We start from the raw sequence: 17782 nt of genomic DNA, 5'->3' as shown, positions 1-17782 counted from the left end.
AAATTTTCGAATTGAATTGTAAATAACAGAGACAAACTTCAACACGTTAAAACCGCCAGAAGAGTTAAGTTAATTAAGAGTTGCTTCATTCGCATGTGCTAAATCAATTATTTTGTCTGTACAAAATGTGGATGGTAAATTGTGGTCGGAAAATGTTCATCAACCACATCATAAAGACTGGCAAATTGCCTCAAATATCGAAAATTTCGGTGATAAAATACAGACATAAACGAAACACAACTACAAGGCATTTTATCATCACTTACCAGCATACCATACATATCTCAAATAATCAAAGATAGACAAATTTTAGCTACTAAATCTATGTCATTCGAAAATTTCGGTGCCTGATTTATAGCTTGGTCCATAGACTTGTCTTGACACTGCCTCCACCAAAATTCAGTTTGTATTCAATGTGATTCACGAGAATTCGCCATAGTTTTATGGAATCCGAATCATATTATCTTCCTGTCTATGTAGATTTACATCATCCACATAACCACACGTATAATTAAAGCGAGGTTTTATGCATATAATCTGAATTGTGACACATATTTGCTATGAGAGGACTTCATTTGCATAAATTGTTTTGCATAAAATTATTTCAAAAACAAAATCTATAGCTGGAGTTGTTCGGTGTTAGACCTTATGGGTTTTCCATGCATTCCATATACGTTCCAGTCGTCAATACATTGCACACCAGGCATACATATTATAGAATATTGTAATCTATTGATGGTAATTCGATAAGAAATTTTGTAATTAACAATTAAAATCATAATTTACATATGAAGATTAAAACATAAATTATTTACACAATTAGTCACAATATGAAGCCAACAAAGTTGATGTAGGAGCGTTATTATCCGATCTAAACATGAATTAATGAATTTAGCGGTTTCGTGTTTTGATAAAACAATTTCGGCACCAGAATTCGTTTTCTATTCTACGAGATTACAATTTGATTCGGTTACGATGTGGTATTTTATAATCGATTTAAATTCGAAATGATAAAATAATGAACCTACGGAGATGAAAGTTATTTTATATACTGCAGACACTTTTTTAGTAGATTATTCACCTCTGTCCACATGTTTATTTAGACACTTGGGGAGTTGTTGCATGAGCCGAAGGCGAATGTTATAACCCCAAGTGTCTAAATAAACATTTGGACAGAGGTGAATACGCTATTTTATCTACCGACGGCGGAATAATAGCACTTTTTCACTGCTATTATTTCACCTAGGTAGATAAAAACATTAATCTTGGTACTTTTTGCGCTGACACTGTCGTCATTAACGTTACGCTAATGAGAAACAAATCACCTGTAATATTTCGAATCTGTTACGTTGTTTGATCCACATTTTTTTTACAAAATATTTCCCGTTAATATGATTTTACCATACATTTTGCAATGTGTGCACATTATTAAAAAATCATTGCTTGTGAAGGAAATGGTGTGGGATGTATTTGTATAACTGTACCAGCCTGTCACGGATACCTTTTTCATAGCAGCTATTCTCTATGATTCTTTGATAGTAATAGCTCTAGTGGTTCGAGTTCTCCAACTGTTTATTTTTGTCGTCGCTGTCGATAACTGACGACATGCTTCGAGATGAAAGTCCAAAGTGGACTCGGCTCCATCTGAGCTATTTTTTAAAACGACTCTTTGTCGAGCTCTTTGTTCACTTGTATATAATAGCTTTTGGACCCAATAGTCTGAAACCGCAGTCGTTTAATTTTAATATTCTTTTATTGCGTAGCGAACTTCCGAAAAAAAAATTGAAAAATGTGTTTTTTGTCCGGGATTTACTGCCGCTACAGGCTATATGGACATACATACATGTGTGGATATCTCACTTGTCCTGTACCATTGTTCGAAAATAACAAAAATAATTTTTTTTGATACCAACATTGAAAAATGATACTTTCGCCCCGCATATGAGGGGCGAAAGTAAAAAAATGCATCCCACGGGGAGAAAGTACTTAACGAAGAGCGAACGCAACTGAACGAACAGCGAAAGTGACTGACGTCACAGAAAATGAGAGAAATGAGTCGAGTTGTCAACAAAATCCGCTCATATTATGCAGAATACTTTGATCAAAATTGTAAAACACTGTGCGCCAGTGTTCTTATTGAAATTAGCATACAAAGTTGATACTTTTTGTTACTGAATGATTTGTTAGTTATATCTTAATTTTTGTGTGTGTTATTGTTGTGATGGCTAAATTATTAAATTTTTCATATACCAGGGGGCTGCCGCCCCCTGGACCCCCGCATTTTCTGGCTAAATGCCTTTTTATGTCAACATTTTGTTGCGATGTTTGCGATACGTATCAATTTTCAATGTTGGTATCAAAAAAAATAGTATGAACGACTCGGGCCAAAAGTAAAAAAATTCAACCTGTGCGATTAGAGCCCTTGCCTTCGGCGCGGGCTCCAACTCTCGCACACGGTTGAATTTTTTTACTTTCGCCCCTTGTCATTCAATGTACTATTTCGCACCTAGCGATTGTTTAATCAAAAACAGCATAATTCGTGTATTTTTCTAAAAATTAATATTTTGCTTTCGAGTGAAGGAAAGCATTTTGTACCCAAGAAAAGTATCTCGAAAATGTCACTTCTATGGCAAGTGGGGTATCATTGTAAAACTAGGTTAAACCTCTATCAGGGAATCCACCTCAACCGTTTACTTTTGCACAATGTACGCATTATCAATTTATCTCCCTCTTTCTGTAAAAACTTGACCCCAGTGCAAGAAAATGAAAGGATTATGTAGTATTCGCTGTGATTTGGCATTTGTTGAGCTAATTGACAACTCCTCACAACGGTATCTGCTCTTATTAAAGATGAATGATCATACCAGTGCCTATATTCGCGAAAATATTTTCTTAATTTTCTTAAATTTTCACAGATTTTCTTGAGTTTTCAAAAATTTTCGTGCATTTTTATGAATTTTCACGAATTTTCATAATAGTAAAAACGAATAAACAAGAGAACTTTTAGAAAATCTTCAAACACTCAGTTTAATTAACATTTAGTCTATGGGGTCTGTGTCAAACTGAGGTCCGGAGCATGTTAACGTGTTTTTCGGTAGAGTTTAGTATCCTGATGAAGAAAAGTTAGGGTTAAGGCTAAGATCCTGCGCAATAACTTTTGGCGTTTTCACGTTTTTTATGGAATATCACGAGAACCCGAAAAGATAAAAAATTAGTTTGTGTAAAATACAGGATGGGCTGAAAAAATCGTCAAAGTCGATTTTTCATGAAATCTTCGATTTCGCTGTTTTCTTTCCTGTTTTTTCAAATTTTTTTCGTAGACCTACTAATTATTCGATGGATATTTAGTAAATGCGGTCTTTTGAACCTCACAAAAAGAGGTTCACGTTGGTTTAAAACGCACGCGCAAAATCTGTTCCAAAATGGCTAATCTATATTTCCAGGTAATGATATTTTGCCACAAAATTTGAAAATCCGTTTACGAATTCAAATTTTACGCCAAAACATCATAGACTGGGAAGCACTTAATTGCCTGGGAACATCGATGACTTTTAAAACTCAGATAAATCGAAAATTGTGTTTTTTTTTAAGAAGAACAAACTGTAAGTCTAAGAAAAAATTGAAAAAAACGAGAAAAACAACGGAATAGAAGTTTTTATGAAAAAATAAGTAATTTTCACGAATTTTCTGATATTTTCCACGATTTTTTTCAATTTTTCATGAATTTTCTGATATTTTCTTCATTTTTCTCAAATTTTCACGATTTTCACAAATTTCATAAAATTTCACAAATTTCATGAATTTTCACAAATTTCATGAATTTTCACAAATTTCATGAATTTTCGCAAATTTCATGAATTTTCACAAATTGCATTAATTTTCTCAAATTTTCACAATTTTCATGAATTTTCTTAAATTTTCACAATTTTCTTGAAATATTTTCGCGAATATAGGCACTGGGTGCTAGTGTCTCTAGTATCTATCGAATCTCTCGTATTGTAGCATCACACACAAGCATTTTTCCTTGTTTACACGCCATAGATGACACTCCGTCTGATCTGCCGTTTTTTGAGGAAATTTATCTCGTATATGACTCTTGCAGTTTTTCTGTGCCATGTAAATTTGGAAAAACAAACTTCATCAATGTGGGTGCGCAACATCTTGAATGATATTTTCACCACCTTACCATGGAGGCACATTGATTTGCAGAAAATAAATAAAAAATTTCTACGAAACGAAGGAGAAAGAAAAACCAGACTTTTTTTAAAATAAATATTTTACTTTCTATTCAATTTTTAAATTGACCTTTTGTTTAAAGATTTTTTACTTTCAAAAAATGAGGAAAAGGAAAATTAGTGATAACGGAAATGTATATTTGCAAAAGTACTTACCCTTTGTTCATATTTCCATTGTTGGTTCATTTTATCGTGATGTATAAGGAACGGTTTGTTGTTGATTTTTTGTTAAACTGTAGATCCTAGCTACTTATCAGGTTTTAATCGTTAAATGATATTATAGAATCGGAATTATTTTTATTGTTCGGGTACGACAACGACGTTGCTACATCTATGCAACAAATAAAGGATTTTTCTCGAACAAAATTGGAAATTTAAATCACCTTGATTTTCGCCACCAAAGACATCTTTTAATTAGTTCCATGACCCGATTCGAGTTCAACTATGCAACGTCGTTGTTACATTCCTCGACTAGTAGTATTTAAATTTATAATAAATTTCGTTATAAAATGAATAAACCCATTGAGATAGTACACAAACAAATATTTGAAGTCAAATATTTCAAAGTTTTCTGTTGATAGTGTATATACCTATACTATACACTCATTTGGCGGAAATTTTGGTTATGCATACAAGAGAGTTTACGGTAGATGGATTCATTAGAAATATTACAGTGAATTCGTTCAGTTTAATAACCTTCAAGACATTCAGTTATTATCTTGACAGGGGAGGCGAAATTCTCAACTTTTATTGTGGCTTACGTTCAACTTTTTCGTAATTAATAAAGTCATTTCATCCTTCCTGCATTCCTGACCAGATAATTACTAATAAGTACATTAATACACCGGTAAATATGACCAGCGCTATATACTCGTGTACAGTGTCTGTGTAATATACAAGAGAGCGTTACGCGTGACATATTTACTGGTATCTTATTAGTAGATTATCCACCTCTGTCTAAAATGTCTATTTTGATGATTTTGAAGTTATGTATCGAGCCGAAGGCAGGCGTGGTACATAAACATTTAGGACAGAGGTGCAGACGCTATTTTATCTGCCGAGAACAGATAAATCGAGATAAACAAATTTACCCCAGAGGCTTAACATCGAGATTATCGTTCTAGGCAGATAAATTTTTGTTCTTGTATTGCTGCAAACGACCAACTTATCGACATAATAATGTAGGCTTATGAACTCTACGTAAATAATAATGACGTCCCGCATATCGCACACTATGCCAGAATTTATGTTCGGTATAATACAGTGTTGAATGTCGATATATTCACGGCAATGCAATAAAAATATGCATATACGCCGTACCATCGATCAAAACTTATTGGTTTATTGATTCCTCAGAGAAGGGAGGCTCAATTTTGTTGGGCACCGCATATATGTGCGTATATATTAGCAATTATTTATGCAAAGTTGAGACACCATGCAAATAATGTATGGAATTAGACGCTATTCTCATGAGAATTTTATTCATCAAATGCATTGAAGCTCACATGCACGTATAAATGTTACTACACATATTAAACGTCAGGTAGGAACTCCAAACACTCAGACCTATAATATGTGGGAATTCATAATAGAAAATAATATGACTAGATGCTCAGAGTCTTGCAAATAACAACATAATATGTTCCACCTTTGACATGTTTCTCAATTAGATTATATGAAGGTGGAAATTTATTTATGGAGGAAATTGCATTTCATGGTTTGAACAAAACTTACGACTAAATAATATCAAATCACTAAATTGCAAGCTTGCAAATATGCAGCATACGAATGTAATTCTAATTGTAAGTATATATGTATTTGAACAGGTATACACAGTATTTATGTTGTCATAACCATGGAGTTATAGAGCTCAAGTCATATAAATATTCGTTTCAATTGAATGCTTTAGGAAGCTGTTTGCGCCAGTGACTGTGTTAATGAATCAGATCCTTAATGACACGTTGCATATTGAGGTTTGTTCCAGATAAATACGCTAGCAGTAATTGGAAGTGATTTGTTACTATATTTCAATTTCTAACCTCGATTCGTCTGGTGCTTACCATCACTTCGAACATACGAATCAACTTTGAATTTTCAAAGTTGGGTAACGATAACGAATAATCTTTTATATGTCTTTGTAACTGTAGGTACATATTTATGTTAGCGCTACAGAAAGCATGAAGGAATTATGAAACTAGGATTGTGTGAGAAAATGCTCCTTTGAATTGACCATATATAGAGACAACTAGTTTGTTATAAATGTAGACGACGACGAGACGAATATACTAATAACTCAGGCAATCATAAGCATAATGACTCAATTTCTGTCTAAACGATTTTTCGACTGGAGTTTCTATCAAAAATATTTTGCTAAAAATAGTAAATTATGCAACAAGTTGCGAAAAGAGGTTCTTTCTGTCACTAGATGTGATCTGACAAGCTCAATAAATTCGATTCATTCATGGCCAATTTATTCCGAATTTTATCAATCTATTAATCCATCTCGTTACGTAGTTTACTTTTCGTCACTAGTGGTCAAAAGTAGATTACTTTTCGTAACTTGTGACGAAAAGTAGAGCCACTACTAAGCCAGTGAAAAAAGAACCATCATACGTCACACAAATGAGGCATGAGAAAGTGCACTTCTCGCAGCACCGTTGCAGAAAGGTAATTGCCAGAAACTATTTGCATAGTGAAAAATGTCTGGCAGCCTGCAAATGGTTTCAATTTTATGATTTAGAATTGTGTCTATGAGGGTTACAAGAAAGATGTGTAAACATATGTAAAAGGTTGTAAGTATGTGTGTGGGCCTACGGGAGTCAACTAGTGTTTAAGTAATGAAGATCCAACTCTTAGTTGAACAACCAAAACGAATTCAATTGTTTTGCTTGTAATTATCGTTGCTAATTAACTGCAATTATTTTTTAATCTCGTTTATTTAGAGTTTAACGTTCTTCTGACAGTACTGTCAACCAGGGCCTATTTTCAGGAAATTAAATTTCCAAAAATTCTCAAATTTTTCCATCACTTTTCGTCATTTCATCTAAAAACACAGCAGATTGCATCGTACATGTTGTTTTTACTGCTTTTTTAGTTCTTTTTCATGTCTTTGAGCTTAACTGATTACTTCGGAATGAGATCTAAAGAAAAAACGAGCCGTCAGAACAGTCGGAGCGTTTGCTGCGACTGAGCCCCGTACGAACCCGTACATCTATTGCGCACGTGACCCTAGTTCGTCCGTAGCCCTACTCTTCCCGTAAACGTCGGTAAAGTAAAATTCTTATGAAATTTGTACGTCTTAAAAATTGCGCATAGCGCAATTACGAAGCCCCGTACGATGTTCCTTTCAAACGTAACACTTTCAAATTGACCTACAATTTCCTCAGTCCTATATTAACCTATATTTACCTATAAATAAACAATTTACTGATAAATATGCTAGTATATAGCTCAAAATAACTATCTATACCGTTATATAGCTCAATATACTATACATATATATCCATATTTGGGATCCTTGAAACACCACACACACACAACCAATCACTTCCCACTGATCAATAACTTTGTAAGAATTATTTTCACCGATTTATATTGTTTTTACAAAAATCCAAAATGGCGGCCGACGGCCATTTTGTTAGGAGGTGGAAAGTAGTATGGCTGCTTAACATTCGTTAGTACCTTTCAAACAAAAAAAAATTCATGAAATTTGGTCAAATTTTACTCGAGATATTAACAAAAAACACCACCTTCACTCTACGGCCGAGTAGCCTCATATAAGCTCACTCCAAGAGACCTAGCTCACGCTCCGGTGAACCGAATTTCAATAACTTTTCCCTGATTGGTACGGTCAATACCTATCTAATAAAGCAAAATCTATCGAAATCCGTTCAAATTTGGCCAACGTTCAAGCAAAAACGGGTTGCCGCCCTGTACCTAGTTCACACCAAGGGGTCTAACTCACGAGTCGGTCATCCAATTTCCATTTTTTTCGTCGATCGGTATTGTAAATACCTGGCATTTGACGTATCACTTACAAGTGTAGCCTTTAAATGGCCAGAGATATCTTCGGAAAACGTTAAATCACTTATGGGGCCCCAGCTCGGGAGGGGTCGACCCAAAATCGCCCATCTTCGAACTTAGCCTCACTATTTTGACTATCTTTCAGGGAAAAAAAATTTTGAAATCGGATTTGATTTACTCAAGATATCGACGTGACAGACAGACGGACAGACGGCCCAAATTTTTATTGCGGATTCGTCATCTATGAACATAGGCAAACACTTTGCCCTTACCGTCTGCTTCGAATTCCATCAATTACACACGGCATCGTAATCCTATAAGCCCCTTCGTACTTCGTACGGGTCTAAAAATTTTTGTGAAATTTTGGAAATTTTTGGAAATTAAATTCCTTAAAATAGGCCCTGCTGTCAACTCTTACTATTGTTCATCCTGCATTTTCATAAAACTGTATTTGGAAATGAAGTCTGTACAATTCATGTAAAGTTAGTTTAGTTCTCATTATGAACAAAAGAAACCGTCCTATTGTTGTTGTGATGATTTCAATCAATGTTAGGGAGTTTGATGAAATTAGCGTTTCGAGCTATGAAAATGGTTAAATCATTTTTATGAAATAAATGCTAGGAAGGCACTGGTCGATTGATTACATTGTCCAAACGTGGTTCAAATGGTTCATTGTAGCCAATGAATTTTCTCGAGAATTTGCTGAAATTCTAAACTTTTGCATAAAGTTAAGTGTTAAGACATTTAGGAAAAGTGAAACGAATCTCTTTATTAATTACAAGTAATTTTTCATCAATCACCACGTAATAATTGTCGTTTAACTTCGGCGACTGTTAGCTTAATACTTTTGTTTCGATCTTCGTTGCAAAATCCAAGACCAAAACGAAACAGCTGATCATTGAACTTTTTAGTTAACCGAACAAAATCTTTCAAAAGTACGGAAATACTTTCTGCAGTATCTGTCATTGCATTAATCGACTTGGCCATACCTTCTACCAGAGGCGTTAGCGCCAGTAAACAATTGTTGAGAATTTCGGCTATTTCTTGAAGTGACGTCGAATATAAAACTGCTGCAATATTGGTATACGTTCCCGTACAACCAATTGCAATGGAATGACATAGTAGAATTACAGCAGCTACTCCCTCATAAACATCGGGCTTTAATTCACAAATGTCTAGCGAAGTTTCCGCTATAAGAGCTATTATATTTATCACAATTTGCGTTGCTTTGATTAGGGCTTTGGGTTCAATTTTTTTCAAACCATCACTTTGACCATCCAGACTTTGAAATTGCTCTACAATCTTAATAGTTTCCGATGCTTCTTTCTCTATGGCCTGATTGACGCATTGTGTCAGTTCCCCAATTTTTTCCGAAAGATTCGAGACAATGTTTGCCCTTGCCTTCGAATATGTTGGCATAACTATAGCCCATTCGCGTAGAATATTAGTTGCTGATACGCCAAATTTATTCAACATACTCATTGACTCTAATAATTCAGCCGAGGATGTTGATAAAATTGTTGAATTGCTTTTACTTAACGTTCCCACTTTGTCTATTAATATTTTCCATGATGTCATCAATGTTTCACCGACTTGGTAGGTTGTCCCAGGATACGTTTTGGCCACTGATCCAGCCCCGTCAAAAGATTTTTGCAAATTTTTGGCAACACATTTATTTGGAATGGAAAATATCATCTCTGAATGCGCATCTACGGTCTAGATCAACAAACGTAAATTAGAAAATGAGAAGGTCAGAGAATTCTATTGTACCTCGTAGAAGAACGCAAACAAAAGCAATAGCTTTAACTTCATTGTAGTGCCTCTATCGTGATATAACAATATATTTGCAATTTTATTAAATGTTTCTTACTTTTATAATACTCAATAAAACAGGTTAAAAATCGAAATATTTAAAAAGGGTTTTCGTGTCCACGATTTTTTATTTTATTGAAAAAACTTTATTCTCATGTTTCACGATATTGCGACTTAGTAAGGTGAGACTTCATCTGTATTTTTAGCATAATACATTCAGTGACTGTGAAATCAAGAGTAGTGAATGCCTAAATTTTATTATTGATTGTAGATCAATATTAATGTCAGCAGGAATTGGTAGTTCTGGACTTTTTATAATCTGTAATATTCTCTTAGTAAAATTTCGCGACCTGGAGTGGAAACGGGTGCGAACTCGATGTTGAGCGCTTTCCGAGAAACTAAAAATTGGAAAGAATTGACTGTAAAAAGAAACTTTTCTATTTTCGGTATAGCTTTCTCGAACTTCCAACTTTCACGGAAAACACTCTCTTTTTTGGAAAACACTACACCGAGTTCGCCCTCATTTATAATTTTTATTTTCTCTGGAAACACTTTACATAGAGTTCGCAACCACTTCATATTTTTCAAAAATTCTCCAGTTACACGAGCCGTACAGGGTCGTGCGAAGTGTCATTAGAAAGGTAATTGTATGTACTTCTGGGGCAAATACTGTCTTATTGGGTTTAAAATTCATCCACACTGAGATATGTACTGTTGAAGTTTTTAACCGAAAAAAGACTAAAAACTTATACTTTTCTTACAGAAATTTCTCGAGGTACACGAAACGTACATGGTCGTGTGGGGTGTCACATCGAATTCGGATCCATTTCCAATTTTCACTTTCTCTGGACACATCGAGTTCGCACCTATTTCCAATTTTTAGATTCTTGCAAAACACTTCAACACCCAGTTCGCACAATTTCCAAAATTACGAACATTTGAAATGGGCGCGAAATTCTATTCTAGAGTAGGAATCTCTCTGCGCGAGATTCGTCGATACCACTTTGAAGTAGTTGAAAAGGTTGTTTCAAAAAACATTTTCCCTTTACGAGTTTTGCAACCAATTCAAACCAACCAAAAATCCTGAATATTGCTTCATCTCAGCCTGTACTACCTGTATCCATTTTCTACATTTTGCAACAACGAAAATTCAGAGAAATGTCGTTACAAATTTAAAACATTTATTCGTTCATTCGATGGTGTAATCAATAAGAATTTACAACTAAACATTACAATGCATGAAAAAGCACAAATTGATGAAGTCTAAAATCGAAAATAAATTATCGTTTTGCAATTTATTCAGCTAAAATCCACATGAACGATGAACATTCCTCCCGCATACAACTTTTCTTTTTTTTCTTCTTCTTCATCCCTTTTTCCAAAATCCAGAGTAAATAAAAGTCAAATGACTTTAGCCAAAGCTAATTTCCCTTCACAACCCATCAATGTCCTCTGCTTTGTGCGTTTTCACATTCGTGACTATTATTTTGATAGATACGATGAAACGATATGTAATTCACCATAAGCTGAAAAACCGACAGATGATAACGTGAACTGAATTTGTAAAATTCTTATCCTTGTGACAGTAAGTTTTGTTGAATGAGACGACGACATATCTATAATATATACGCTTAATGTGGATGGTGTATGGTTGAGGCGACTGTTGGATGGTCGGGAAAAACTCTTGTTTTTTCTATTTTATTTTATAAAAGAAAAGGTGACACTATGCTTTCCGTATACATAGTGTCATATTTGTATGAAGTAAAATACTTGAAAAATTGGTGTACAGAGTCTCATAAAAAATAAATAAACGAATTTTGTAAAGTTTCTCGTAAACTTGTAATGTAGTGTGGTGTAAAAATAGAAGCAGAAGGGAATAAAAAAAACCCCAACAGAAAAAAGTTTTGTGCGGTTTAAGTGAAAACTGGAGGTATGTTTATTTAATTTAGCCCTGATCACACAAAGGTTTTTTATGTTATTTTCTCTTCTCTTTTGTTAAACGTGTGTTGAATAATAAAATTTTTTCGGTTCTTGGAATTGCAAACTAAAACTTACGTTGTAACATGGTTTAACACCTCTAGTCCATATTCTCAGCAGAAAAGTTTTTCTGCTTTTGAAGGCAAAAAAATCAATTTCCAAATAGTGGCACGAAGAAAAACAATGTCTTTTGACGCATAAAGTAATTTAAAGTTGACAAGTGATCCGGTTTAACACTGGAAATCCGGATATTTGCTAACAGTCGGAAGGAAGTCAGTTATTTTGTGTAAACATTTAACAGAACATGTATGTGGCTTGTGAAAATCTGTTAATCGTTTTCATTGATTTACCGCACTTCGGTTGTATAAAATATTAAATAAAAACATCTGTCAAACAATCACGAAAGTTTGGGTAGTTTATGTCTAAAATTAAATTGAAAACTGTCAGACTGTCCGCTTCAGTTGCAATTTAATAATATGCATCTCCAAACGAGCAACGTACATGTTAATTAAAATCCATTTTAGTCGAATCATATAATTAACCACACGAAACAAGCGCTTTCGAAAAGTGTACGCTGTCCTTACAGCCATAAATTTATTAACTCAAGCCTCTTTGTTTGAATTTCTACCTAATTTATTATAAAGCACTTAATGGATATATTTCGGTACAAAGACACGTTCTGCAATATTAAATTTCCCAAGACTCGTTTAGTGTTTTACGTAGATATCTGAAATATACTTAACCACACCAACCACCAATTCTATATATGCAGCGTTATTGAAGCATATTGGAACTAATGCCACATCATAATATGGATGGTGTGGTGTATGGCATATGTAACCGTAGGAGCAGAGTAACTATAGGAGTAATATAATGTTATGCATGATTAAACAGGAAGCTAATTTACATGATTGGTGTCGAGTTATACTTTGATGACCGTGTCAATAAATTAAAATAATTAATAGGGGATGAAACCACTAGCATACGTTACACCTTAAATTTCTAATAAATTTCCATCGAACCATCCTTGCAGCCCTTGCACGTTCACGGAAAACAAATCAATTTTTTTAGCTGATCATACAGATGTGTAACTGAAAAAAAACTCCTGTTTTGAATACATAATCACATTATAATCTCTTTTGAGTATTAAACAAAACAAAAACATAAGATTGATGACCTCTACTGTCTATAATCATTGAAAGTGTCGAAGAAAAAAATGGAACGAGAATAAATTCTGTCGGATTTTGACGATAAAATGAATATTAGGGGCGCATCTTTGATGTGAAATATGATAACTTATCGATTTATTTAACGTTATGCTATGTGCTATAATACTTTATACTCCACACTATGTTTCATAAAAGTCTAACATGCTAATACAATACATAAGTATGGCGCTAATATCTTTTTAATGCAAGATGATGGATTGTAAATTTACGCCGTTTGTGAAGAGTATCTGCGATTTGTTCATATCTAATGAAAAATCGTCTACATTGTATGGATGTAAAGCAAGTCAATAGTATTCGTCCTACTGCGGATATAAATCAAATCGTTCATTATTCTTGCAGTGGTAAAATGGGAGTACTATGTTTACTTTCGCAGATGATTATAGTCGAGTAAAAGGCAATATCAGTAGAATCTCGCAAAAAAAATGGTTCATATTTTTGTGGATTTTTTTAAAAGTATCATTTACATCATTTCCGGCATCTGATCATTTGTTGGATGAGGATGGGGATGATGCAAACTGTGATGAGAAATCCGTTTAAGTATATTGGATCTATTACTTCATTTGATCTAAGTGTTTTTGAGAAATTCAGGGATTCCACGGAATTCCAAGTGGAGAAGTGAGTAAAAGTGACGAAAATAGTTGCTAAAAATAGTTGATTTTCTGATTAAAAAGTTGATGAAAAAGTGTGTTTTTAGGTACTTTGGACCCTATTTTACGCGTGGTAAGACGTTATTCCATGAGTAAGTTTATTGGGTCTGAAGCCACAAATCATTAGAAACGCAGATAACTTTAAAATGACTAATCCAAATAGTTTTACGCAAATGACTTGGGGTGCTTACGTTATAAGCTAGGAAGATATAAGTCAGTAAATATTCAAAAATATAAAATATTTTTTAAACTCTTTTGTCAAACCTGAAACCTGAAACTTGACCTAACGGGTTTGAGGTCAGATTCTTTTTCCTAGACCTAGACCTATTCATACTTGAAATTTCAGGTCGAACTGCATTTAAGGTGGTCTACCTATTCAGAGCGTCTTTTTTGCGAATTTGAGGAAAAGCCACTCAAAGCAAGAAAGTCCAAATCATTGTTAAAAATAGGCTATTGATAAACAATTTTCCAAGGGTGCAAATTCTTAGTGGACTTACGTATACGCTCATCTCATATCTCTACTAAAGTGTGCAAACATAAGAAGTGGATCATCATTTTAATAGATTGGGGCCGACGCAAAGTTTCTGTGTACTCTAGAGAAAGCTCTTGTATAATGTTATTGTAAAGGTACTAAAACAGTAGAAAAAAGGAAGGTTTCAAGCGCCGGCCGTAGGCCAAATTTTAGAATTTGAACATGATTTCCAATCTATTTCCATTGATTTAAAAAAAAGTGAGTAGTTCCTTACTTTTGCAGATGTCAGATGTTGAAAATAGTTGGAAAAAATGAGAAAAGTGAGTGGTGGAATCCCTAGAATTTGATTTTAAAACTTTTACTTCATTTTTTTAAACATGATTTCTGCTATATTTAAACAGAGATTGTCTTACGAGGTTAAAAGAATATAGTCTTAGTGTAGCATACATTTTCGCGATGCAGTTAGCTAGTTCTATAATATAAAGTGTAGGTACGATCTCAGCTTTTCCGATTGGAAACTTTCCAAAGACTATTTTCTATTGTCCATTAAATTTGAAGTACAACAAAATCATTTCGCACGCATGAATCATCCCAGACAAACATATTCGAAATAGTTATCTATGTAATAGAGGTGCAAAGTACTTTATTAGGCTCTAGATGTGTAATTATGTACTGTGCATTGAGTTGCATATATTGTTTTATGTCACAAAGACATCTAAAGTCAGCAAATTTTGCATATTATTATGATGCTGAGTGGCATAAAAACATAAATCTGATAATTTTTTGCCAATTTTGTCGTTCTAGGTTTTTCTTTGTTAAAGTCTGCCAAAATTCATGATGCTTTCCGGCAAAATTACGATTCAAAATTTAATTTCGCTAATTCAGTGTAAATCCAACCGAACACCGAACCAATTCCCCTATTTAGAACCGAACTCAATATAAATGTTACACCAACAAAGCTTCTCTGACTCCGAATCCATTTTCTTATTATAAAATTGTATGGATGAAATTCCATGATATTATTTGAGTCAAAGTCTCTTGGACCCATTATGCATATATCGAGTGAGTTATTACTAACCCACCGAAAAAGTCAAATGCTAAATCAACTTTTCTATTATAGCTCTGCTCTGCTACTATATTCAGATAGTGTTTGGCGAATTGCCACAGAAAATTTCATTTCTAAATATTATATGCGACGACCAAGGGTGACTTTAGCTTTTTTTTTAAATGTATTACAGGGTGAGATCATGCTGAAAACAATAATATTTACAGCTGGACATTGCTAAGCAATATTAACACCAAGTGGCAGATAGTCGTGCATTTTGGTTGCAAAAGGATTTTCTAAAACAAAATTTCATTTTCGTTTTTCTCTCTCTAATTTTTAAGAATTTTCTTAAACCTTAAAGGATTTTTTAAGGATTGCATAGAATCGAATACTGTGAAAATAATAGCTCTGAAACTACGAGTCGTTCGGTTTACGACTTTCGATACTTTTCACAAAACCTTTGGACTGGATAACCTGGATAACACTGACCTACTTTGAAAATTCACTAGCTTGTTGACCCGACCCTGCGTGCCTGTTTGTTAGTATGTGACGATATTCTAGGCTGAGCATGGAACAGGGCCTATTAAAAATGTAAAATAACAAAAATGGTTTCAATATTTCGTCAAATAAGCGAATCACTATTCACTAACAAGCAGTCTCACATATGCAGCAAATCAATAAAGTTGGAATATTTAATTGCGTCATTCATTAGTATCGTTTTTATTTGGAACCAAACACCTGTAAATCTAAACAGGCTCGATCAATACATTTAATCCTTCACAAGTGTATCGGAATCAAGGATTCAAAATACCGTAAATTTTCCATTAAATTTTACCTACCATATCGCAATGCACAAGATTTTTTCCCATTAAAAAGTCTGTGTAGTGCAACGATGAAATGGTTTGCACCAAATCTCGCATATCAAAATATAATTTATACATTTCATATCTCGGAACAAATTGCTCTCGCCACGAAACATATGGGTAGGTAGGACGCACAATAAAAAAATCAGGTATAAATTGCCATAGTTATTCATCATTTTTATGTGGTTTGGGTAAAGGCTGATGCTAGCACATGCAAGAAATTCATCATTCTGGTTGGTATTGTTTGTTTGTTTGCTTTTTTTTGTGCTGGGAAATTTAGCGTTTCGTTCAACTTTTTTTTTATATATAAATTTTGGCTTTTGTTTTATTAAACACCGTGCATCAGCGAAATAGTTTTGTTTATAAAGCGGAATTGTAGCCCAAATAAACAGAGCTTATGGTATATTTTCAATTTGATTTCTGCGTATATACAATGTTTGTGTATATTCGACTGACCAGTTAAAATACAAATATTCATTGTCGTTACTCTGGTGATATTTCGGATATTTAAGTATTACAAAAGCGTTTGAAAATTTCGGTTGAGTGAATTGCATTTTATAGAATCTGTTTTGTGACTGAAATTGAATGTGAAACTACTATAATCTGGTTGCATTTAAACGATTTGGGCATGAATGCTAAAACCAAAAAAAAAAACACTCCTCCTACCATGGATGCAATCCAGCATTTTTTTAAATAAATAATTTAGTTTGTGAGGTTCGCTCAAAGTTCGAAAATTTTGTTAAATTAGAATTTTTACCGAGTTGTTCCAAATGAGATTTTCGAAATGATATACTAACATACCGCCACCACCTCCTCTTTGCTACACTCATTTGTATCGTAAACAAAGTAAAGTGTACATTACACGGTTAGGACCGTAACATTTATAAAATAAAACCACAAACCATTCACTGGTTCCCGGTAGTGGTTGTAGAAATTTCGTGAGCAGCAAGGATAATGTATTTATATGTTGCGAAAATCGTATATAGAGTGCATAGACAACCATACATGCCCGGATAGACGTAGTTAAATTATAGAGCAACATAATTTTCAAATAACTTTCTGGTTATTTTGGTTAACGATTGCATTTATGTGTTGTATGCCGGGTTTGTATTGCAGATTCAATTTTTTTTTTATTTCTATTTATTTGTGGCCGACAGGGAATAAGTTACTCTTGCTTATGCACTCGGTTTTTTATTGGTTTAGTGGATATGAAACGAAAACTGAATTTAATTTAATTTTAAAACAATTAACATTTCTGCTATTGCACAACGTACCATAAATATTAATTTAGAATTTAATGAATTGATTTTAAATTTTAATTGCAAATTAGTCAACTGTGAAGCCGGAATAGACAAAGTAAATCGAAACCGTTGATATTTTAAATGGCAAGCGGATTATCGCCAATTATATTTAACGAACAACACTTTTACCCATTTAATGTTTTAATGAATCATATTTCTCGGCTGATGGACAAAATGT

General features: G+C 33.8%; 2 protein-coding genes across 7 annotated transcripts in view; one reads left to right on the top strand and one right to left on the bottom strand.

The window, feature by feature from the left end:
* Positions 1 to 17782, top strand: part of LOC119066665 (neural cell adhesion molecule 1-like) — a 69289-nt gene that overhangs the window by 3159 nt on the left and 48348 nt on the right. Inside the window, exon 3 of one of the 6 annotated variants that reach the window (XM_037169247.1) lies at positions 13557 to 13559. The exons of the other annotated variants lie outside the window; for them this stretch is intronic. Within the exon in view, the coding sequence (XP_037025142.1) occupies positions 13557 to 13559 (3 nt within the window). The remainder of the gene's footprint in view (positions 1 to 13556; positions 13560 to 17782) is intronic. 6 annotated transcript variants of the gene reach the window in all.
* On the bottom strand, positions 9001 to 10097 carry LOC119066666. The gene is made up of 2 exons (XM_037169251.1): positions 10029 to 10097; positions 9001 to 9974 (listed from the first exon to the last, which is right to left on the bottom strand). Exons 1-2 carry the CDS (start codon positions 10068 to 10070, stop codon positions 9051 to 9053), a joined length of 966 nt encoding a protein of 321 aa, XP_037025146.1. The 5' UTR covers positions 10071 to 10097; the 3' UTR covers positions 9001 to 9050.

This window comes from Bradysia coprophila, chromosome IV (genome assembly GCF_014529535.1).
Source record: "Bradysia coprophila strain Holo2 chromosome IV, BU_Bcop_v1, whole genome shotgun sequence".
In the NCBI taxonomy this organism is placed as follows: Eukaryota; Metazoa; Arthropoda; class Insecta; order Diptera; family Sciaridae; genus Bradysia; species Bradysia coprophila.
This window is presented reverse-complemented; position numbering and strand designations above follow the sequence as displayed.

Coding starts and splice junctions, on each gene's coding strand:
- LOC119066666 (XM_037169251.1), bottom strand. CDS start 10,070: ATGAAGTTAAAGCTATTGCTTTTGTTTGCGTTCTTCTACGAG. Junction 9,975..10,028: donor TGTTTGCGTTCTTCTACGAG/GTACAATAGAAT, acceptor TTGTTGATCTAG/ACCGTAGATGCGCATTCAGA.